The following is a 22,640-nucleotide window of genomic DNA, read 5'->3' as shown; positions in this document are numbered from 1 at the left end:
TTGGGACCTAGGAGCAACAGCCTTGGTCTCCTGCTGTCCTGCGTGGTTCTGGTTGGGGTTGTTAGGAACAGTTCTGATAGGTGAGGTAACAGCTCAAGAAAGCAAGGATGTTCCTTTAGGGAGAGGAGCAGAGCAGGCACAGGCTTGGTTCCTGCAGAGGGAGGCTTAGATGGGGCCAGCAGATGAATGCTGAGGCTGCCTCTGTCGTAAGGGCAGGCTGGGATCTGTTCCCAGGGCTGGCAGTGGATCCCTGCCCCTGCTACTTTGCCTTGTGCTGCTGCAAAGCTCTGTCTCGCACCTCCATGGCCTCACTTGTCCTTTGCTGGCTCTGCTTTATCCACCTCCTTGCTGTCCCTCCTGCGAGGCTGGGACTGCCACAGCTCATCCTTGAGGGCTGTAATTCAGCGCGCTGCAGGCTGGAGAGGGACCCATGCCAGGATCTCATCACCTGGGCTATTCATCCCCAAAGCCCCCTCCCAGTTCTGAGGGTACTCGGATGAACATGCTCCTGTTCCAGCCAAGATCTTCCCCATCTGTTTTCCTTCTGTGGAGCAAGGACCTTGGGTGCTTCTGCTTATACCAAGCTTTGTTTCGCAGGTGTTTCGCACCCACGCTAGTGGGGACGGCACAGTGCTGCCGTGGGGTGCCTGGCACTGTCCAGGCCACTGCAGCAGCTTGGGGCTCTCTGATGTCCATCTCTTGCCGCACAGTCCTGCAATGTGCATGGAGGGATGGCTCTGTGGAGCTCTCCTGGCATCCTCACCCTGCGTACATCTCAGAGTGCCCCTGCTCAGCAGCACCACACTATTTCTATCCCCGGTTTTGCTGCTGCTGCTTTTCAGTCCCCACTTTCTCATCTCTCCACAGGCCTCCAACCCTGGCCAGTTTGAGAGTGACAGCGATGTGCTGTGGCAGCGGGCACAGCTCCCTGATACTGTTTTTCACCACGGCCGGGTTGGCATCAACACAGACCGCCCGGATGAAGCCCTGGTGGTCCATGGCAATGTGAAGGTCATGGGTTCACTGATGCACCCTTCAGATGTCCGAGTGAAGGAGGACATCCAGGAGGTAAGAGCCAGGTAACCAGGGTAGGCTTGGGGTGATCAGGGATCTGAAGAGGCACCACAGAAGTGTGAGTGTCCTTGTGAGCCTCTTTCAGCTGCCGATTTTGACACAACCCTCATGGGCTACCTGAGCTCCTACTGACCAGATAGGAAGTGCCTTAGAAGTCTGTCTGTCCCTGTCTGTCCCAAACACAGCCTGTCCACCATGTCAGGGAATATTGACCTTTCCAGTGTTAGCCAGAACTAGCAAACGCAGAAGTTACAAACCTGGAAACAGGCAAGCATCTCAGATAGCCTGGGTGAGAGGCTCAGCTCTGCTCTGAAGTTCTCTCAGCTGGATGTGCCTCTCCAGAAAAGGAGGGGACAATCATATCTCGTATTTATGAGAACTGCCCCTGCCCTCTGCCTGGTTGTGCAATGGGATTCAGTCTCCTCCTGCCGAGGAACTTGTCCAGTGACAAGAACTGGAGATTAACCCCAGTGCAAACACTATTTGCCCTGAAGGCTGCCCTGGGCAGCGTTCAGGGCTGTCTCACAGATGTATTGCCATGAGCCAGTGTGATTTGCTGTTTGGAATGGGAGTCATGGGAACTTCAGAAGCAACACCCCACTTTAAGAGTTGCATGTGTCTGTTTTGTCCCAGGTGGACACCACAGAGCAGCTGAAGAGGATCTCTCGCATGCGTCTAGTACATTACAACTACAAGCCTGAGTTTGCAGCCACGGTGGGCATTGACAACACCTCTGAGACAGGTATGGGCCCCACGTCACACCACAGCAACCTGCTTGTGTCTGCAGCGCTGCACCTCGTGTTCTGCAGCCTACGGTGGCATTTTGCTGATGGTGCCAGGCAGTGCTGCCCCACCTGGCCTGGCAGCTGCAGCCACCTCTGCCCTGGGGCAGCCCCCTGGGCATGGGGCAGGAGAGCAGGGGCTTCTCATCACCTGAAGTTTAGGCATCTAATCAAATTCCCTTGTAACCTACTGCGCTGTTTCCACACAGGCGTCATTGCTCAGGAGGTGAAGGAGATCCTTCCTGAAGCTGTGAAGGACACCGGGGACCTGGTCTTTTCCAATGGGAAGACCCTTGAGAACTTCCTGGTGGTGAACAAGGTTGGTGGCAGCCGGGAGGGGCGAGGAGGCTGGGGACACTGTGGAACCTGGCTCTGGGGAGCTGTGGAGCTGGAAATGGAAGAGAAAAATTGTGATATCTGGGAAATGCTTCTAGGCCAACACCACCCATGAGTTTCAGACCTGGCTTGTCTTTCGGTTGTCAGGAGCAGCCCTGGGTGGAGGGCAGACATCAGCAGGGAGGAACTAGCCTGATGTTGGTGAAAGTTGGCAGCATCTCCCTCAGGAAGGGCTCCTTGTTGGCAGCCTCCTGTAGGGAGGCTCTTAGTCATAATCTCTCCTTTCTGGATAAGATAATGTGGTTATGTCAAGATAACCCAGAACACCTGGCTGCCTGACCTCTCTGTAACCTGTGGCAGCCTGTTTCTGCTCTGGACATCAAGGGGACAGCCTCCCAAAGCTGCCAGTTCTCTCCTGCATCACTCTATCCAGAGTAGGAATGGCCAGGACTGACCTTAGTGCCCTGTTTCTCTTTGTGGCAGCCTAGATCCCTGCAGTTACATTACCAGCTAGCAGTAGCTGTGAGCATGACCTTTTCTGTCCCATCTGCACGTGTCCAGGCCATTGCTGTCCTTTTTTTCTGCATACAGCCCTCCTCCATGGGCTGCAGCTCAGCATCAGCCCCACAAAAGGGCTGCAGCACACAGCAGGCTCTGTGGTCTGCTCTAGCTGAGCTCTCCCAAGAGGCATCTACCTGCTGCCCACAAATTATCCGTGGTGTCCAAGATCCTCAGAGCGCAGGGTTGGACCAGCACACCAGCGAGATGTTTTGCCTCAGGGAGTGCTTGTGTGGGCGAGTGGAGCCGCAGAGCCCAAGGGTGGGTACTGGGGAGGTCTGGCTCAACTGTCTGCTGGATTATGCTGCAAAATAATTGCAACAGCTTGCACTGTAGAGCAGAGCAGGGGCAGATGGGGAGCGTTGCTCACATGGTTGGACCAAGGGCTCCTGACTGACAGTGGACTTTGTGTCTGTCCTTTGTAGCTAAGGACTCTGGATTAGCACCAGTAGGAGACAGAGTTCTCAGGGATCCCAGGCTAACATTTATTTTTCTGGTTGGGCTCGAAGAGAATATCTCTTGCTCTTGCATCCAGGGGCTGTAGAGATCCAGATGTGTCACATTGGGTGTTCCTGCCCCCAGAGCTGGGTGTTCTGTAGCTTTTCCCCTGGGCAGGCCATGGGAGAGCAGTCAGGGCAGCCAGACCCACAGGAGTTGGAGTACCTCCCAATGCCAGACGACTCAGGCCACCGACCTCTTCTCTGGCAGGAGCGCATCTTCATGGAGAATGTGGGAGCCGTGAAGGAGCTGTGCAAACTGACAGACAACCTGGAGACTCGCATCGATGAGCTGGAGAGGTGGAGTCACAAGCTGGCCAAGCTCAAGCGGCTGGACAGCATGAAGTCAACTGTGAGCTCTGGGACATTCAGGTAGGGGATGCTGAGGGATACAAAGAGATGTCTCCTTTTGAGCCCAGGCAGCGCTGAGCAACAGCTCAGTTTGGGAAAGGGGAGATGGGGAGGAGTGGTGGGGTGTCGGCAGTTGTTATTTGGCCTGGGGTAGTTTCAAGGAGCTGAAATTAGTGAGACGGGTCTGGCAGACACATACCCACAGCCTGCTCTTAGCCCAGCCCCCCAAAAAAACACTATGAAATAGTCTCCGTGTTTCCCGTGAGCACCTTTCTCAGGGCAAAGAGATTCTCGTGCTACCGAAATGATCACACTGGCCCTGGTCAGCCTTTGCAGGTTTTGGGGCAGAATTCAGGCTTTCTGGGCCACGGAGCAGCACTGCACCTACCCCTGAGCAGATGAAGTGACAAGGATTTGTCACTGCCAGGCCACACAGAGATTTCTTCCCTACCAGAGAATCACATTTTTGCCTGGGATTTGCTTCGAGTGCTGCCCCTGCACAGCTCAGCTCCATTCCTCCTTTCCCCTTGCAGCCAAACGGGAAGCCAGTTCAGCCGTGCGGGAAGCGTGCCTCACAAAAAGCGGCCCCACAAAGTAGCCAGCAAGGTAAGGGGCTGCTCCCAAAGGAGCCTCATGGTGCGGGGGAAGGTGGTCTGCCTAAGAACAGCCGTCTGGGTGGTCCTCGTGTGTTCTTTTACATACGCTGCAGAGGGAGAGACCCTGTCTGCTCCCATTTCCATGATCCCTTTTGTCCACGCCCAATGAAGATGTTATATGGCTTCTGTGCTGAGGGGCTTCAGGGCTTGCAGGGGAGCAGGAGGAGCACTTGGGCTGGGCTGGGTGAGATCTGTGCAAGGACCAGAGCAGGAAGGAGTCTGGAGCTATCCTGGAGTTTTTCTCTTGCAGTCTCCATCAGTTGTCCCTGAACAGGCCTGCATCAGCCAGCGCTTCCTGCAGGGCACCATCATCGCCCTGGTCATCATCATGGCATTCAGGTGAGACCACAGCCTGGGCTGCCGCTCCGCTGCCGTACAGCTCATCGGTTCGGCCCGTGCCCTCCGTGGGGTGTGTAGCGAGGGGGGTGCTTTCATGGGCTGAAAATCCCTTGGAAGCAGATCAGCACTGTGACATATCCCTCGCCCCGTGCACATCCTCAGCTTCTCCCTCTCTCTTTCTTTCCAGTGTGGTGTCCATGTCCACGCTCTATGTGCTGAGCTTGCGCAGTGAGGAGGACCTTGTGGATATCGATGGGTAGGTATTTCTGGGCTCTGTGGGAGGGATCTGGTGACTGGGGGAGTCTGAAGCACAAAAAGCGGCCGCTGCGCTGAGCACGGTTCCAGTCAGTCAAGCTGTAAAGCCAAGGAAACGCATCCGCAAATCCAAGTCTGACGTCAGTTAAGCTATCTGGAGCAAGAAACGAGGAACAGAGAACAAGAAAATACCCTTTATTTGGCTGCTCACATACCCACTCGTGGCCAGTCTGCATGCTCTTTGGATGCCTCTTCAGCTGGCCTAAACCAGCAGCATCCCACTGACTGCAGTGGGGCTGGACCGGTGTGTACTGGGCAAGAGTTTTCCTCTGCCAAGTGTCCTTAGTGCAGAGAGAGCAGAGGGAACAGCCTGGCCGGCGTGGCCACGGGCAGCCTGTGCTGGGCATTCAGCTTTGGCACACTTCACCCCTGTTGGGAGCTCACGTGACCGGATAATGAGTCTCTTTTTTTCTCTCTCTTTCTCCCTGTCCTGTTTCTCTCCCTCCTGTTCTGGTTACATCTCTCATCCAACTAATTTTCTTTCCATTGTGTCTTTAATTTTCCCATTCTGGTCTTTTCATTTCCATTATCTTCCATATCCTTTTCCATTCCCTGCCCCATCCTCCTCATCTTCTACCAACCCATCTTTTCTTCTCATTTCCCTTCACTGTCCTGTAGCTCTTTTGCTGTGCCCACTGCCTGTCTCCTGGCCCTCTTTCGGCACAGGGGTCCTGGGGTCCCGGTCGCTCTATGTCCACGGTATGTTACTGTTTCATTATACTGTTATTGAATTGCTGCACCCCTTCTCTCAGTTCCTCTTCTTTTTATCATCTGCACTGCAGAAGACCAAGAATCTTAAGCAAATTGAAAGCAAAGAAAGAGGACAGCAAGTGGGACTCCAGGAGAAAGGATTATGGACCCCATCAGGAAGGGGAAATTAGGTTTAGGAGACTGAAGAACCAATTAATCAAAGGCTAAATGAAGAAATAAATACAACAGGTAGAGCAGGAGCAGACAGTTTGGAAGGAGCGGAGGGAATATTTAAAAAGACTGAAGACTTGGAAGAATTAGCCAAAAAGCTGCTCTTACCCTCTCTTCATATGTGAGTAGCTTTATTGTGGAGGGTACTCTCAAGTACAGGACATCTTACTGTGCAAAGGAAGGACAGAAAAAAACCCAAAATTATTTATTGTTTTGAGCCATCACCGCCGGGAATGTTTTAAAAGGTACCAGCCGAGGGAAAGCTGGCTGAGTTACTCATTAGGTGCAGACCTGCAAAGCACCTCCGTTAGCAGGATCTGCAGGGCTGCTGCAAAACACCTCCCTTAAAGCAGCCCCTACCGTCTGTCAGCGCTCTTTGAGCAGAACACTGCACGGAGAGAGGTGAAAGGCACAAGTAATGTTTTCTTAAAAGAACTCCACAGCAGAGTGTTTCACAGGAAGCAATTTTAAAAAGTAATTGCTTGTGGGATGCAAGATAAAGCTATGCATGGGAAGTGTTGACAAGGCAGTGGAGGAACGTGAGGGACAGGGGCAGGTTTCTGGCTGGGATGAAGGCTAGCTCCAGAGGCTTGTGCCCATATTCCCTCTGGGAGACAGGCATTGCATCTCCTTTCACCTGAAAAAGAAATACGTGTAATCAGACAAGACTTGCAGGTGACTAAGTGGTACTTTGATGTCTCTAAATGAGTGAAAGCTCTGTTTATCTTTTGAGAAACCTTGACGAATGCTAAGGGGACTGGCAAGACATGGGTACAGGACAAGGCAGATGTGGGACAGCTAACACTGAACTGCTCCTGTGCCTGGGCAGGGTCTGCACAGGTAAAATCATGAACATCTTCGTTAGGAGCTCAGTAAAAATTTCTGCTCAGTGGAGAGCTACAGTATGTGAAGGCAAGAGCCTTGGTTTATCCCATACCTCTGCAGGCGGTAGCTGGTGCCTAGGAGTGGTGTTGCTCTGGGCTCCCTGTGCAGATGTGGGAGAAAAGCAGTTGGAGGCAGCGGTTCCTCCCTTCCACATCTACCTCACCCTCAGGAGATGTCTGTGGTGTCCTCAGCTCAGGTCTTGGTAGCTCCAGTGAGACACCTGAAATTACAGGGGACGAATCTGGGTGGGATTGTGTGTGTTTCTAAAAACCAAAGTGCAGAACAGTCTGTCTCAGGGAGATAAGGGACACCTCTCTTAGGGAACGGTGAGTGCTTGGAGCCCGTTATGGCCTCACATGTTGAGACCTGAGCGCATAAATCCACCCCAGAGATCACTGTTGTTGGAAATCAAGTCCACTGGGTACACCCTGTTCCACAGTGAGCATCGAGGGAGCAGTGCTGGTGTCCTCTGAACCAGCTGGGACTTTTTCCTGCCAGGTGTGGGACAGTCACACAGCCTGCTGCGACATTTCCTAGCTCCCCTTGCTCTCTTCATGGCTTACGTGCCTCTCCTGCCCTTCCTTCCCCAGATCACTCCAGTCTGTGCTCCTCCTCACCCTCGCGCTCTCAACATCTGCTCTTGCTCCGTGTACCTGGTCCCATCGCCCCACTCACCGCTGCAGCCGCTTCTTTCTTCATGTACAAGTGACACCATCACCCCCCGTGCTAGAGGTTTTCACCCTATTTTCCTACATTTCAGGTCAAGCCAGAACTTTGATAAGACGCAGATGGTGCGATCCACAGCTGCGTCAGACAAAGCCAGCAGCAGGACCCCCACGCAGCACGGTAGGTCACGGCAGGGCAGGGGGGTGATGGCGGGTTGTGGTGCAGGGTGGTGAATGTGGCTGCTCCGCCATGGCGAGGGGGCTTGCTGGCGCTGTGCCATCTTCATGCCGTAGGGCCGGGGGCTCTGGTTTTGTGGAAGGGATGCTGGGGGCATGTGGTGCTGCTCTTGTTAGGTGCCTCTCGCCTTGACTTACCTGGTGTGTTCCTGCTGTTTGCCCTGCAGTCACAGCGGACATGCATGACTTGGTCTTCGGCTTACCTGGTCACAGCGTGCTGGCCTGCTTCAGCCCACCATGTTTCTCCACATGCTGCTCTGCTGCTCCCACCAATGTCTCCTCTGTTGCCCTCTCTGAGACCAGCCCTACTCATGCCACTAACCGGACAGGTAGGTACCAGCCTCAGCATCACCACCAAGGTCTGTCTTCCCATTCCATCACCTCGTATCCCCAGCCCCATCCCACCTCATGCCTTGCCTCTGCACGTTGCAAGAAGGACGTGCCACCTGCCCTTCAGAACGTGCCTGGTTTCCTCCACACCCGCTGCCTGGGTTGAGAGCTGCTCCAGCAGGCAGCTGTGGGGCAGAGCAGGACTGCCGGGCTGAACAGCCTCTGCTGCCCGCGTGGCATGGTTCAGACATCCATGATCAGGTAAGTAGGGGCTGGAAGGTCCTTGGACCTGCCTGCTTTGCCAGCACAAAGTCCTGAGAGGAGACGCCAGGCCAACCAGCATGCCCAAGCAGCTGTACTTTGCAGTGTGACCTTCCCCTCTGCTCGGAGCAGGGTTCTGGGTGGCCAGGCAGTGTGCTGCCCAAGTGGGGCATTTGCAAGCTCGCTTGCTCCATCATCATCGCTGTTGCAGGTGGAACAGCACCTCAGTCTCTGCAGAGCCGTAACACCCCTGGAGTCACACCTTAACCTTGCCTTCAACACTGTGCCCTGCCAGAGCACGGGGCTGTGCCCCCCTTTGCCCCCACAGCCGGTGTTAGCTTCCCCCTGCTGCGAGGGTCCTGCCAGCCCCTTCGGGCACAGAGGCTGGGAAGGCTCAGCCGCACGCAGAGGGGGTAATACAGGAGATGACATGGGGCCAGGACCAACCCAGAGCTGGTAGCCATTCTCTCTGCACTGGCCTTGGAGGCTGGGAGTGCTGCCAGCCTCTCTGCCTCAGCACCACCTTTCCCTTCTCTTTGCAGACCAAAGTCAGACCTCACTCCTGCCGGTGACAAATATCAAAGCCAAATCCAGGGGCATCACCGGGAAAGCGACCTCCTACACCAAGTGGCCAAAGACACCTGACAGGTCTCAGAGCTTCGGCAGCCCCAATGCCAGCCCCTCCTCCCCCTTCACCCACATCCAGGGCAAATCCAAGTACATCTCCAACCTCTCGCTCTCCCGCAGCAACTCCCCACTGGGGCAGGCGCGGCAGCAGCGCAGCATCAAGCAGCCGGTGAGCGAGTGGCCCCGCACCGAGGATCCCAGCACGGATGGTAGGTGGAACCTATCTCCTGCCCTCCCTGCAGCAGCACTGTGGTCCTGGGTTCTCTCCTGGGGTATCCTCAGCCAGCCGGGACTCCTCTGCCCTGCACAGCCCTTGCTGTGTCCCCAGCCTGTAGCCTTTTTGCCCCTAGCTCTCCCAGTGCGGCCACATTCAGCCTGCAACCCTGCCCCTATTCCCCATGCTGTCCTACGCATTCTGGCCATATTGGCCAGTTGCTGGTTCCCTTCTGAGGTTCCTGTACCCACATCTCCGTTCTTACCCCCATCTTGGCTTGCTCAACCGCATCTAAATCAGATTTAGAGGAAGAAACATGCAGATTCAGCCACTCTGGCAGCAGAGAGAAGGGAGCGTGGATGACCAGCCCTTGGCACAGTGTGGGGCACCCCCTCTCTGGGCTCTCCGTGGCTGAGCATGGTGTTAGTGCAGTTCTGCGGCAATCTGACCCCCTCTCTGATTCCACAATGATAAGAAAAGGTGCTTTCTGTGCCAGGCAGCCCTTCCAGCCCTTCTCACTTCAGGGTACCCCAGCTGACATCCCTGTGCTGTTCCTAAATAGCCTGTTCTCCCACCCACAGGGCCAAGCCCAGTGCTGCACTCCATCCGCATCGTGGAAATCAATATGGCCATCCAGCCCCAGCACTGCGTCACCGTCGACGCATGCAGGTGAGTGAGGCAGGGCTGGTGGCAGCACTGCGGGAGTGCCGGGGCAGGAACTAAACGGGTGGCTCCTGGAGCCTTGGGTGGCTCTGTCACCTCAAGGCAGCCCATGCTATACCCAGGGCAGAGGAGCTGGGGCTCCGAGTCCTTCCCTCAGAGTGCAGGAAGAGTGTGTTTGGTGATGAGCTCATCCTTGGGAACCAGCCTGGGAAGCCCTCCTCTCTGAAGTGTCATCCCAACGGAGACCTGGGGGCTATGCTGCCCATCTCACAGCCGCCCAAAATGCTGCAGCGAGATCTAATGCTCTCTCTGTGTCTCTAGGACTGGAAACTTCACTTACCGCATCCCTGTCAACCAGCTCACGGCAGCGAACACCAACCTGACCCTGGAAATGAAGTGAGTGGATGGGGCTCATCTCTGGGGCATTTCTGTCCCCTGCAGCTGGTGGGGTACTGTGCCATGTGGCCATGGCATCTCCTGCCTGAGCCGGGAAAGAAGACGGCAGCGGCAGCTCCCTCCCAGGCTCTTACCGTGTCTTATCTCCCCAGCTCCTCCTCCGCTGTGTCCGTCTCCCTTTGTGGCCTTGTCTCCAGTGACCCCTGCCAGGATGCTGTGAGCGGGAACAGCTCCACCGATGCCACAGACGCACAGGTAGGCTCACAGAATCCACACATGTGAGGTGTCACCCCAGTGTGCCACTGATCCCTACAGAAAGGGACTAGAGCAGCCTGGCTGGGGCAGCGCAGCAGTTGCCGGAGGGAATTCATGCTCAAACAGCCATGCTCTGCAATGGCTGGTGTCAGCGTACTGCAGATGTCCCTGCACCCGCCAGCACGGAGGTGGCTAAACCTGATAGATGTGGTCACTCAGAGGAAACCATCCCACCCGACCCCTTTGCAGATGAGCCCCAGGACTGTGGAAAAAAGACCAGGCTGTAAGATGCCGTAACGTGTCCTAATGAAACCCCTTCAGGGGGATTTTGCAGGTCTGCATGTGCGGAGCCTGCATCAGACCCTTCCTGCCCTCAGGTACCTCCTTGCCCCTCTCGGTGCAGCTCCATTGCTCACCTGGGAGGTGCTGGTCCTCCAGAGACAGCCACAGGGTCACTCAGCAGCACAGGGTTGTGCATTTTCTTGCCGGTCTGGCCTGGGAGAACATCCCCCAGTGCTCAGCCCTGATCTCATCCCAGCTATTCTTTCTTCCCCAGGAAACAATGCACCGTTGGCCCCTTGTGATGATGTCTTTCCGGGAGTTCACCTACCACTTCAGAGTAGCACAGCCTGTGAGTACCAGCATCTGCTTTGTCTTTCCCCTTGTCCAGGGCCGAGTGGGTGGAGAGCAATGGCACCGTAGCAGGTTTAGGAGCCACACGGTGCTGAGAGCCTCCCACAGCCTTCTCCAGCATCGTTGTCGTCTTCCAGTTACATGGGTAGCAAGGGTGTGATTTTTCTCTGCTCCAGCACATAATTCGGGCACAATTCCCCCTCAGAGCATGTGTCCTACCTGCCTCTGTAAGCTCTTTTTCTCGCTCTCTCACAGGACCGAGCCAACTGCAGCACTGCTCCCGAGCAGATGGGACACCTTTTCACTGACTATTACTTTCAGTTTTATTGGCTCTGTGAGTGAGTCCTGGCAGCACCAGTGCCCTCTGGTTGGAGAGAGGAGGGAGACTGGTGACACTGGGGAGACTCCTGTACGCCATCCTCCACTAGCCCCCAGCCCCACCTTACCCCTGTCTCCCGCATGGGGCATGGAGCTGGTTTGGTTGTGGCTGGTGACGCAGGCGCTGAAGCACGGCACGCGCAGAACATAGGACCTAAGCCACAGAAACACAACCAGCCCCCTGGTATCTCCCGGGCTCACCACGCACCGACTCCCACCATCCCACGCTGCCCTGACCTTCCCTCATGGGGATGTTTTTGTCCTCAGTCGCTTCTCCCTCCCCTCGCAACACTGGATTCAAAAGCATTACACTGGACTGAACGTGGACGGGTCTGCCGCATCCCAGCGCGCGGATGGGAGCTCCATCCTGTACTGGCCCAGTGGTCCCAGATGTACCACACATCAGTTCTTCGCAACACTGGAATTGCTCAACACTGGAGCCCTTTCCAAGAGCGAAACGCTGGAGTTTGGCCTGGAAAGGAAGGCTGTGCCTGGACATACTGGAAGTTGTACACTGGAGTTGCTGTTCCTTCTAGTTGGCCCAGGGCCATCCCCCGCCCCACTCCACAGACCCCCGGAGACCCCCAGACCTGCAAACGGACTGTCCTCTGTGGACAACAAGAGAAGGTGCAGCTTCAACGTTAGCCCTGTCTGTCCCCCTCCTCACTGTGCTCTAACTTTCACCATATCCATGTCTGGATGGATAAACTCAAGAACCCCACTAAAGATGCTGCTGAGGCTGTGCCCAGGCCAAACCACGCGTGGGGACACTTGCCATCAACCTGTGGGAAAAAAAATTACCCTGAGTTATCTACACTAAGCGTTGTGGGACCCATTTTTTTTTTCATTTGGCAGCAACGTGTGGCCTCTGGCAGGGTGTGGAGCTGCCTGGTTGGCTGTCAAGTCAACGCAGCCACCTCTGCCCAGATGTGCAGAAGAGAAACCACTGGCAAAGCCTGGTGTGCCCTGCAGAGCAAGGCTGAATCGCTGGGGACATATGATGTGGCTTCACTGCACCCCCTGGCTCACAGATCTCCACCAGGCACTGAGGACGCTGATCATCTCCCACAAAGCGGGGGAATGGCAGTGACTGTGGGCCCTTGCTGTCACTGTTCTCAGAAAGCAGTTATGTTCAGTGTATTTTGGGTATTTTACTGTTACAAGTTCTTAACTTGCTAAACTACTGAATTTTATTTTTTTTTTTTAAGCCGTATAAAAATGGGTCTCTTAATTTTGTCCCTGTTGAGCTATGTGTGTCTCGCATAGGAAACCAAAGGGGGCCACTGCTAAGCTCCGCATTAAAGTTTGACTGCTACAGCGGTGCTGGGACATGTCAGACTGACTCACCAGCGCGTGCACCCTCCTCCCCATCCTGCTCCAGCGCTTCTTGCTGAAAAGGAGATATCTGCGTTCCTGGAAGCTGAGCCACCACCAGGTTCTTATGTCTGAGGTGCATTTCTCTAAGGAAAGAGCAGCCACCGCTGGGGAAGGTGAGGGGGAAACGCCACTCACCAGTCCCAAAGCACGCTCTAAAGCTGGCTTCAGAGAAGAGCATGCCTCGCCCCTGGCAGCACCGCCACACGACGTAAGCAACTCGCACCAAACTGGTTTTGGGCAACTGCATCAGGCTCTGGCTGCTGCATTTTGTTGCCTTCAGCAGAGACAGATGCAGGAATCCCTCCCTCTGCCAGCTGCAGGCCACGCTGTTACCAGCACTGAGGAGCGCGTGGCTGGCTCCGCTGCTCTGGAGAAATAAGCTGCAAAGACATTTATTTTACCTAGATAGAGATGGTTCCTGTGCACGTCTCGTGGGACCCTCCGTGGCCTTTTCTCCCCAGTCTGGGCAGCGATTTTCTCTCCTGGCACCCATTTCAGAACTTCTGAGCTTGTCCCAGCAAAGCAGCCACAGCCCTCCTCACGACATTGCTAGGAGCTGGCATCTCTGCCACCAAAGCTTTTTATTTGTAGGGTGGTTTCAAGGTCAGGTTTTCACGCCTACAGGCAGCAAACACTTAACTACATGTCAGTGATACTCTCCAGTTACTAAGATGCACTGAAACCTGGGCAGGCAGGAACCAGTGGTGAGCAGGGAATGCTGAGCAGCCAAGCAGGAGTGAAGCTAGGGGGCTACCTGGCTTTGGGGAGCTCAGTGGGAAAGCAAGAGGTCCCAAGGCTTGGGAGCACCTACACACAAGCAGGTCAGCTCCAGGCTCAGCAGGATTCTCTGTTTCTCCCTGCAACTGGGAAGGAAACCTTCCGATGTAGCTCTCTGGAGAGGCCGCTCGGTGCTCTTCACCCAACCCGAGCTTTTTTGCTTTGCCTTAAACTGGGAAGTTCAACTTTCCCTGGCAGCTTTTTATTCTCCACTTGGCAATCAGTGGCCCAGGTCTGGCATGTCTTTATTCAGGGGAGCGATGCCACATGCTCTGCGACTTCTGCTCAGCTGAGAGGTAGCCTTCTCAAACCTGCCATTTTCCCCTGTATGGTCGAGCTGGGCTAAATGCCTGCTCACGCATTTAGCCCTTGAAGAGGTAATGGGCAGCCAGAGCTGAAAGCACTGCCTGCAATCACCACCACCAGCCCACCCCCTCGCTGGTGGTTTTGGCTGAGGTCAGCCGAGACCCACAAGAACATCGCACTCTGCTACAGGGAAAGCCACTCCTGGAGGGGAGGAATCAAGCAATCACTAGAAACGTGCTAGCAGTGGTGGCCCAAGAGGAGATGGGAGCCTCTCAGGTATCCCTGCGATGCTTAGCCACGGGGGTTTACAAAGGCCCCTGGCAAACCAAGTGCCTAAGGGCTACAGCAACATCTCTAGTGCCTTTATCTGCTAACAGGACAGCAAGAGGGAACAGTGGTTTCCCACACATACGTAAAATGCTGCGTGCCTCCAACAGTGGCCAGTTAACTTAAGAACCGAGATGAGGCAACACCTGAAGTGCAATGCTGGCCCTACCCACGGTGCAGCTGTTTCACAGGAGAGCAGTACCGGGCTGACAGCAATCCCTGGTATCAAAAGAGAGGGGTTCCGAACGCAGGTTTTAGTGTCTTACATCACAATAGTATCCTTTGACTCAAAAAGGATATCACGAAGCATATGCCAGTTCCGCCAGCTGCAGCACAGCAAGGCACAAACAAGCTCAGAAGGGGTTTGTAATTCTTTGAGGGTCACAGGATTGCTTCTAAGCCCGTGGAAAACAGCTGTTTGCATAGACTCCCCCCAAAGGTGTCTCTGCCCTAACCGAAGACGCATTCCCCATCCCCAATCAGTCACAAGAGAGTTAACAATCAGGCCTTTCCCCGCATGAGACGGAGGGAGCTCTGAGCCAATGTCTCCAGCCACACCACAGGGGAAAACCCTTTCTTTCCGCTGGAAACCAGACGCTTCATCTCTCTAGACATTCTTGGCAGGAAGGAAGACAAGTGTGGAAACGAGGCCACTTGCCAAAGTTTGGCTGTTTCAGAGTTTGTTTCAAAAGCAAATTCACAAACATTCTGTCCTACTGTTGGAGCTTAAAGCCTGTAAATAGAGACTATGCCACCACTGCAAGAATTAAGAAAAAAGAAAAAAAGTAAAGCACTAATTTTTTTGGTTTAAATGTTGCTGTCACAGCTTTAATCACTGTATATTGCCAGCAAGTTTGTAGAGTCGCATTCTTAGCAGGTATTATTGATTATCGGTTTTTATTTGTGGGGAACAAGCGTGGTTTCCCTCCTTCCTTTCTGATTTATATTTATATTTTGCTGAATTTGAGTGCTGAGTCTTCTCATTCCCCACTTTTTTTGTTTGGCTTATTTAGACTTTGTTTTATGCTGGAAGTAAATATGCCCATATAAATAAATATATAAATACTGCTTTGTATCCAAGGATGGCTCCTGGCGCGTTCCTCCCTTGCTACGAAATAACAGCCTTTCAGTTCAATAGCTATAAAACCACTTCCCACAAGACAGAGGAACCCCCGTGACATTCATCGGTGGGTGTTTCCGGACGTGCCCATGGAGGGTCCCGTCTGGGTCAGAACAGCCCCAGCCCGTGGCTGCTCACCGCTACACAGCATGCTTTAGAACAGGTATTAAAAAACAAAGAGCTCTCATTGCTCACGTTTCAAGGTCAGAGGCATCTAAGAGTATCCGCAGAGGGAAAGCTTCCTTCCCAAACAGGAAATTAGGGCTTTAAATCTGTAAGCTACCTGTGGCATTTCTGATTTTGAAATCTAATTGCTTTGAAAGCTGGGCTACACATTCAAAGCCACCTATGAAAATAGTTATGAATGCCATAAACAACTCCTCTTTTATAGGCAAGGCAGTTAATTCACTATTTAACTGAAGAGCATATCCAGTTACAAGATTATTCTGTCCTGTACTTCTCAAGCATTCCTCCCAAAACCTCATTTCCCACAACCACAGCTTGTGTCACCCACTGCGGTGCCCACCAGACAATTATTCTTGCTTTGCACCTGAGACACCACATCAGCGCACTACCAGGCTGCTTCACCCAGGCCAAATGATTCCTCTGCCCAGCCACTGCTGCCACCCACGTGCCTCAGGAGCACGGAGCCTGGCAAAAAAACCCAGGACTGGGTGTTTTCATCAGCTTTATTTCTAACACAGGAGGTCCCCAGCATGCACTGCCGACAGTTAGTAACCACCTGGGAATGGTCCCTGCTGCTCTCCACTTTGCAAGTGGCCCTGAGCACTACCGAGCCACTCAGCTGCTGGCTTGGGATGAGAATGGGCACAGCCTTCCAGAAGAAGAGCGAGGAGATGTGACGGTAATAAAGGCTGAGGGATTAGAAAAGCAGGCTTAGGAAGAAGCAGGAAGCATTTGATTTCTAGAGTCTAGCTGAGACAGGGCATAGGGGGGCACTGAAACGCTTCTGGGCATACACAGCTATGGAAATCTATGATAAACACTGGGCCCATCCTAAGGCACATGGATTTTGTGCCAATATCAAAGCGGTCTGGAAAAGCCAAGTGAAAAAATAAAAAGTATGTAAAAGACAAACCATGAGTCCAAAGGCAGGTGCACCACAGAGCCAGCTTTATTCAGGTTTGGTTTGCTGGGTTGGCAAAAGTCACTCCGCAAGAGCACAGTCCATGCCTGGTGCAGGCTTTGATGTTGAAGTATAAAAGAAATATAAAAAGAGCTTCTGCAGGGCTGCCCACCTAGAGACAATGAGAGATGGAGAAGGTCAGTAAGATAGCATTCCCCAGGGCCAGAGTCTGTGGCTACCAAAGCCACAGAGCAAAGGCCAACACCCAGCACATGCAATTGCTTGCTGCCTCAAACAGGGACACAGGCCCGTTCTGCCCATGGTTAACAGCCGGGCACAGCAGCCTCCTACAGCCGCCCAATGGCTGCCACACAGCTTGGAGCTGCAACGCTAAAGCCGAAGGGCTGCTGCTGGGCTGAGGGCCCAGCCTTTCACACATCTTTTCTACCCCTGAAGAAAAATGGCTTTTGTAAAGATCAGCCGTCACGGGGCTGCATTTCCCCCCCCCCTCCCCCCAGGTGCAGGCAGAGCATGAAGACCTCTGGGCGCTTACAGACATACGGATTCATGAGACAGTACCAGTGCTCCTCCAGCCGGGCCTCAGACGTAGATACCGACCCACAGCAGCAGGAAGAGAACGCCAAAGCCCATGAAAAGCGAGGCCACCAAGGAGATCAACAGCTCCTTGTAGATGTCCCGCGTGTACTTGGTAGAGGTCACCTCGTAGCTGCAGTGTGGGGGTTAAGGCGGTAACGGAGGCAAAGCCAGGCGAGGAACCCCCCCGCCCCTACCCCGCCTCGGCTCCAGCCCGGGGATACACGAAGAACCAGGCGGTGAAGAACATGCCGATGGCCAGGAGCACCACGGTGAGGTGCGGGAAGACAGCCGGGTTCACCGGGCTGGTGTACCTGCTCATCGCCTCCAACTCCTGCGGGGACACGGCGGTCAGCGGCGCCGCCAGGGAACGCGGCTGGGACGGGACGGGACAGGGACCAGCCCCAGCCCCGGCCCCGGCCCCGGGACCAGCCCCCGGCCCCCGGCCCTCACCATCCCGCCCAGGCCCTGGTTCCGCTCCTGCGCCGACACGTCGCCTCCGCTCCCGCCGCTGCCCGGCCCCCCGCCGGAAGCGGAAGGCAGAGCGATGGCGGGCGTACCGGGGTGGTGGGCGGGGCGAGTGGGAGCCGTTCGCTATTGGCTCCGCCGGCTCCCGGCGGGTATTGCGGCGGCGCGCGGGAGTGGTGGCGGGATCGAGCTGCAGGGTAATGGCGGCTGGAGGGGCTGTCGCGGGCCAGAGGGATAATGGCGGCTTGGAGGGGCTGAGGCGGGGGATAATGGCGGCTGGAGGGGCTGAGGCGGGCCTGGGGTGGGTATCTGTGGGCCGGGAGAGGCCACAGGAGAAAGAGGGGTAACGGTGAGGCTGGGGGAGGCTGTGATTAGAAGAGGAGGATAAGGGCGGGCCCTGAGGAGCGGGGGAACAGCAGGCTGGGGGAGGCCGAGGTGGGAAGAGAGATGCGGGTTAATGGTGAAACCAGGAAACAGGGAGGTGGGAACGTGGGGTTAATGAGACCTGGATGGCTGTATGGTGGAGCCGGTAGAGGCTGAGGTAGGAGAGGGGGGTAATGATAGGCTTGGGCAGGGGATGACGGTACGCTGGGAAGGCTGAGGTGGGGGCATAATGGTGGGCTGAGGCTGGAAGCTTCGTGATGGCAGCCAATGGAGACCGCAGCCATGGGGTAATGGTTTGCAGGGGAAGCTGTCACCTCCCTGTGGTTCCCCCTACAAAGGTGGTACACCACAGCCCAGCTGTTAACCCCCAGCACCTTGTGTGGGCAGAGGCTGATCCCAGGATGATCCCTTTTCTGTTTCCCAGGATGGGAATCCACGGCCTGGCCAAGCTTATTGCTGATGTGGCTCCTGCTGCCATCCGGGAGAATGACATCAAGTCTTACTTTGGCCGGAAGGTTGCCATAGATGCCTCCATGAGCATTTACCAGTTCCTGATCGCCGTGCGGCAGGGTGCCGAAGTCCTTCAGAATGAGGAGGGTGAGACCACAAGCCACCTGATGGGCATGTTCTACCGAACCATCCGCATGGTGGAGAATGGCATCAAGCCAGTTTATGTCTTTGATGGCAAGCCCCCACAGTTGAAATCAGGGGAGCTAGCAAAGCGGACTGAGCGCCGGGCTGAGGCAGAGAAACACTTGCAGGAGGCTCAGGAGGCCGGGGAGGAGAATAACATTGAGAAGTACAGCAAGAGGCTGGTCAAGGTGACACAGCAACACACTGATGAGTGCAAGAAATTGCTAACGCTGATGGGCATCCCCTATGTGGAGGCGCCAGGGGAGGCTGAAGCCAGCTGTGCTACCTTAGTGAAGGCGGGGAAGGTCTATGCAGCTGCCACGGAAGATATGGATTGCCTGACCTTTGGCAGTCCCGTGCTGATGCGGCATCTTACTGCCAGTGAGACAAAGAAGCTGCCCATCCAGGAGTTTCACCTGAACCGTATTCTGCAGGATCTAGACCTGACCTGGGAACAGTTTGTGGATCTGTGTATCCTCCTGGGCTGTGACTACTGCGAGAGCATCCGCGGCATTGGGCCCAAGCGTGCTGTTGAGCTCATCAAGGAGCACAAAACTATTGAGAAGATCGTTCAGCAGATAGACACCAAGAAGTACCCGCTGCCTGAGAACTGGCTGCACAAAGAGGCCCAGAAACTCTTTTTAGAGCCTGATGTGGTCAACCCCGATGCTGTTGAACTGAAGTGGACCGAGCCGAATGAAGAGCAGCTCGTCCAGTTCATGTGTGGGGAGAAGCAGTTCAATGAAGACCGGATCCGCAACGGGGTCAAGAGGCTGAGCAAAAGCCGGCAGGGCAGCACGCAGGGCCGGCTGGATGACTTCTTCAAGGTGACGGGCTCCATCACATCAGCCAAGCGCAAAGAGCCAGAGACCAAGGGATCAGCAAAGAAGAAAGCCAAGACCAACAATGCTGCGGCCACAAAGACCAAAAAGGGAAAATAGCCAGACTGGCCAACCACAAACCCCTGCGACTGTGGGTTTTATGCTCAACCAGGAATTTTAGGTTAATAACAAACAGTCATCTTTCTGTCCTGCATGTTAGTGCTAGGGAGGATGCTGCTAAAATGTTTCCCGACAAGGCTAGGTTAGTGAATCAGATAAGTGTCTTCCTGCGCAGCAGTAGTAACATATGAGGCTAGGAGAGAAGAGAGCTGAAACCACTGCAGCATCAGGGCATTGGGGGGTGGGGGGCGGTGAGGAGCCAGCGAGTCACGTTCAGTAGCAGCATTCATTGCTTTTCATTGGTTTGAGACTTTGGATGAGGAGACCAGAGGTAATACCCAGGTTGTGGAGTTGAAGGGAGGTGCTGATCAAAAACACCCTCTCTGATTTAAGAAATAAAAAGTGGAACAGCTATAGTGAACTGGGTACACATAGTAGCGAGATTTCTGTCTGTCACCATCCAGAAAGAGGTAGGTGCAAGCAGCAGAGGCTGAAGGAGAAACTGGGGAGATGTGAATGGAAGGCAAGCTGGAGTTGGGAAGGGGACTTGAAATTAAGAGGTAAACTTCTCTCTTTAATGGATATTGGGTGTAGGTTCTTTCTTCCTTTATTGTAGTCACTTTTGTCACTTGTTTTTTTAAAAAAAGAAATTGTAATCCCAATTCCAGCTAAGTTCTGGTCCACTCTTAGTGCACAAACTGAGGAGAAGCTGAGCTGAGCCTACAGCAGTCCAAGCCTGAATTTTGCTGCTAGTTTCTGTTTTATGTTTAGAAAGAAAAATGTCAATAAACCTTGAATGGAAGCATATTTGCTCCCTGATGTCCTGAGGCATCCTTCCACATTATACACAGAGACAGATCCCAGACTAAGAAATGAGATGGTGCCTCTTTTTTTTTTTTTTTTTTTCTTCCCCTTTTCTGTATTTTGCGTAGTCTTTTCCTCTTGTCAAAGCAATGTGCTTGGTTTTGTTTTAAGAATAAAGTTTATACACAAATACAGTGTTTCTCATTCTCTGGAGAAGTGGCTTAAACCTTGTTGCTGAAGGTTGCACAGGTAACGAAAAATGCCAGTTTTAGAGCAAAACCTATTAGTGACAATAGCCAACAAATCAAGCACAGGCTTGAATACAGGAAATACAAATTGTAAGCATTTGGATGCTTTGTAGACATCAAAAATCTGTGGGTCAGCTCTCTGCCAATTTAAAATGAGAAGCTGGGCTGGCTTCACAGGGGAATTCCTTTAACATCACTAAAATGATCCTGATTCTTAAGCCACCTCAGAAATTTTCATAAATGTAGTATGAAGGAAGGTGCTGTGCATAGAGCTTGAGCTGGGTGCCCTGCCTAGCTCCAACTTGCCAGCGCAGAGCACCCAAAACTTTTAAGTCTGCTTCTCTGATCTGGTGGTTTTCACAGGGGCTCAGCCTAACCTTAATTCCAAGCCCTAAGATCGAGAACTTCTGGCAAGAAGCAGCCTCGAGGCTTCACATGAGGGCAGTGGTAGCCAGTGTGCTTCAAGAGAGTCACCTGTGCTCCCCCAAGTGTCAGTGCAGCGGGCACTTACCCCCTCTTGCAGAATCTCGTCCAGAAAGCCAGGTAAGTGCTGCAGAGAAAAATCAAGATTTTAAAATCAATAGGCAGATGATGTTTTATCACCTGTTCTGTACATTTCTGTATTTAACAAGGCTTTTATCTGCCAGTATTTGTGCTTTCAGTCCTAAATCGTTGTCACTGAGCCACAAGCTTTTGTCCCTCAACTGGAAAAACCTGCTCAAACAGTTTAAGCAACTTCGAAAGTCACTGGTTTGTCTTTTCTAACGGAGATGAGCCTGGGCTGAGTTCTTGGCATAGTTTACCCAGAAGGTGTTGGTGGTGGCGTAGTTTGAAATCTTGGCTCTTCTCAGACCTTTTCCTGGCCACCACATCCTGCTCCCTCTGTCCTTCCTCTCCCTCCCTTGCCTTTGCCCCTCCCACTACCTTTAATTTCAAAATGCAGTAAAGACAAAAAACTGGGATTGTGTTTTCTCAACATGTATTCTCTTAAATGTTTCAATTATTTGTTCTAACAGGAGCTTCTTAATCCAGTATTTCTTATTTATCTGTGAATGCCTTCATTGTGACCACGTGGAAAGGTACAGTGAAATGGTTTTGTGGCAAGCGAATGAAAATTTATTTAAAAGAATATTTGGAACTAAGAGTCAGGAAAATGCTTACAGCAAGGAAGTAAACTTAAGTTAGCAGCAGGAAAAAGAAACTGCAGTGACTGTTCAGCCTGATCCTGGCCCCCACAGCTGGCTGCAGAGCCCCCCATCCCACCCACTTCTTGCTGACCTGACCAGCGTTTAGTTCATCGCCTTATTATGCATCACTTTAATAAAGTGACAAAAATAGCTCCAGGAATGAGACAGAAATAAACGATGAAACATTTCTAAAAAATTCTAACAGTCTTTGACACCTACCTTTAATTTACCTAAAGGAACAAGGTTGTTTGTTGCCTGCCATTTTGTCAAGGGATGCACACAAAGAAACATTTAACTTAATATAATTTCTCTAATGAATCTCAAGTGAAAGCACAAGCATGATTGGAGATATAACTCTATGTTTGTGCACTTGGCTTGCACCGTTACACCGAAGCATGCGTTACGCTTTGTACCTTTGGGTTGGAAGTGCCGCTGCATTGCCTCCGTGGCTTCCCGTGGTGTGGTGTGTGTAGCATGCAGCTGCAGCCGTCACCTCCCAGCACAGGAGCCACCAGCTTGAGAAATGAGGTTTTCCTAAGTCCTAGCTGTAAAAACTTACACCTGCAGGGAGATGGCGATTAATGTCCGTGTTTTATCTGGTTACATTGCTCACACTTTCAGCTACCTTTAAATATATATATATAAACTTACACAGTTTAAGTGAAGCTCTAAACTTGCACAGTCCAAACAGGAGAATAAATCCCAAACCCTGGCATCCCACTAGGCGTTATTTAGCGCACCCCTATGGCTGCTTTCCCACCTGCAGCTCAGCACAGGTGAAAGCTTCCCTCCCTCCATCTCAGCATGGAGCAAAGGCAGGTGAGCGAGCTGTGCATGCTGAGCTGTGCGGGACAGGACCCATGTCCAAAATTCTTCCAGGCTCTTCCAACAGTTTCTAATGATCTGTTCTGTGGCTGGCGTGAAGCTCTTTGCTCAGCTAAGATTTACTTCAGGGATTTTATCAGTGAGGGCCAAAGCAGTAAATAAAGCCAGGTGCTGTCCCCCTGCACAAGC

At 53.2% G+C, this 22,640-nt stretch overlaps 3 protein-coding genes and 1 long non-coding RNA gene across 9 annotated transcripts in view; 2 read left to right on the top strand and 2 right to left on the bottom strand.

Moving 5' to 3' along the window:
- MYRF (myelin regulatory factor) overlaps window positions 1-15,240 on the top strand; it is a 64,115-nt gene extending 48,875 nt beyond the window's left edge. For 3 of the 4 annotated variants that reach the window (XM_055721816.1, XM_055721814.1, XM_055721812.1), the window contains 15 exons: window positions 868-1,068; window positions 1,708-1,816; window positions 2,066-2,175; window positions 3,459-3,619; window positions 4,132-4,204; window positions 4,505-4,593; window positions 4,781-4,849; window positions 7,475-7,560; window positions 7,784-7,945; window positions 8,750-9,043; window positions 9,630-9,717; window positions 10,033-10,107; window positions 10,260-10,362; window positions 10,919-10,993; window positions 11,251-15,240. In XM_055721816.1, coding sequence (XP_055577791.1) covers window positions 868-1,068; window positions 1,708-1,816; window positions 2,066-2,175; window positions 3,459-3,619; window positions 4,132-4,204; window positions 4,505-4,593; window positions 4,781-4,849; window positions 7,475-7,560; window positions 7,784-7,945; window positions 8,750-9,043; window positions 9,630-9,717; window positions 10,033-10,107; window positions 10,260-10,362; window positions 10,919-10,993; window positions 11,251-11,337 — 1,782 coding nt within the window. In that variant the 3' untranslated portion in view covers window positions 11,338-15,240. The remainder of the gene's footprint in view (window positions 1-867; window positions 1,069-1,707; window positions 1,817-2,065; window positions 2,176-3,458; window positions 3,620-4,131; window positions 4,205-4,504; window positions 4,594-4,780; window positions 4,850-7,474; window positions 7,561-7,783; window positions 7,946-8,749; window positions 9,044-9,629; window positions 9,718-10,032; window positions 10,108-10,259; window positions 10,363-10,918; window positions 10,994-11,250) is intronic. The other variant, XM_055721815.1, reaches the window with a different exon arrangement.
- LOC129736913 (uncharacterized) lies at window positions 5,614-10,910 on the bottom strand. Its single transcript, XR_008734104.1, has 4 exons — window positions 10,779-10,910; window positions 10,242-10,416; window positions 6,767-6,934; window positions 5,614-6,466 (listed from the first exon to the last, which is right to left on the bottom strand). It is a non-coding gene; the product is annotated as an uncharacterized LOC129736913 (long non-coding RNA).
- A 1,152-nt stretch (window positions 15,241-16,392) lies between the features above and the next one.
- TMEM258 (transmembrane protein 258) lies at window positions 16,393-17,536 on the bottom strand. 3 transcript variants are annotated; one of them, XM_055721900.1, is made up of 4 exons: window positions 17,415-17,536; window positions 17,186-17,295; window positions 16,921-17,094; window positions 16,393-16,539 (listed from the first exon to the last, which is right to left on the bottom strand). In XM_055721900.1, the coding sequence occupies exons 1-3, from the start codon at window positions 17,415-17,417 to the stop codon at window positions 16,968-16,970; spliced, it is 240 nt and encodes a 79-aa protein (XP_055577875.1). In that variant the 5' UTR covers window positions 17,418-17,536; the 3' UTR covers window positions 16,393-16,539; window positions 16,921-16,967. The 3 variants fall into 3 exon arrangements, with proteins under 3 accessions (XP_055577875.1, XP_055577876.1, XP_055577874.1); XM_055721901.1 differs by having other exon boundaries at window positions 16,929-17,094; window positions 17,415-17,526; XM_055721899.1 differs by having other exon boundaries at window positions 16,947-17,094; window positions 17,415-17,526.
- A 27-nt stretch (window positions 17,537-17,563) lies between these two features.
- FEN1 (flap structure-specific endonuclease 1) lies at window positions 17,564-20,381 on the top strand. Its single transcript, XM_055721865.1, has 2 exons — window positions 17,564-17,626; window positions 18,238-20,381. Exon 2 carries the CDS (start codon window positions 18,239-18,241, stop codon window positions 19,385-19,387), a length of 1,149 nt encoding a protein of 382 aa, XP_055577840.1. The 5' UTR covers window positions 17,564-17,626; window position 18,238; the 3' UTR covers window positions 19,388-20,381.
- The last annotated feature ends 2,259 nt before the right edge of the window (window positions 20,382-22,640 follow it).

This window comes from Falco cherrug, chromosome 10 (assembly GCF_023634085.1).
Source record: "Falco cherrug isolate bFalChe1 chromosome 10, bFalChe1.pri, whole genome shotgun sequence".
Classification (NCBI taxonomy): Eukaryota; Metazoa; Chordata; class Aves; order Falconiformes; family Falconidae; genus Falco; species Falco cherrug.
The sequence above is the reverse complement of the archived record's forward strand: the minus strand, read 5'-3'. Positions and strand labels throughout refer to the sequence as shown.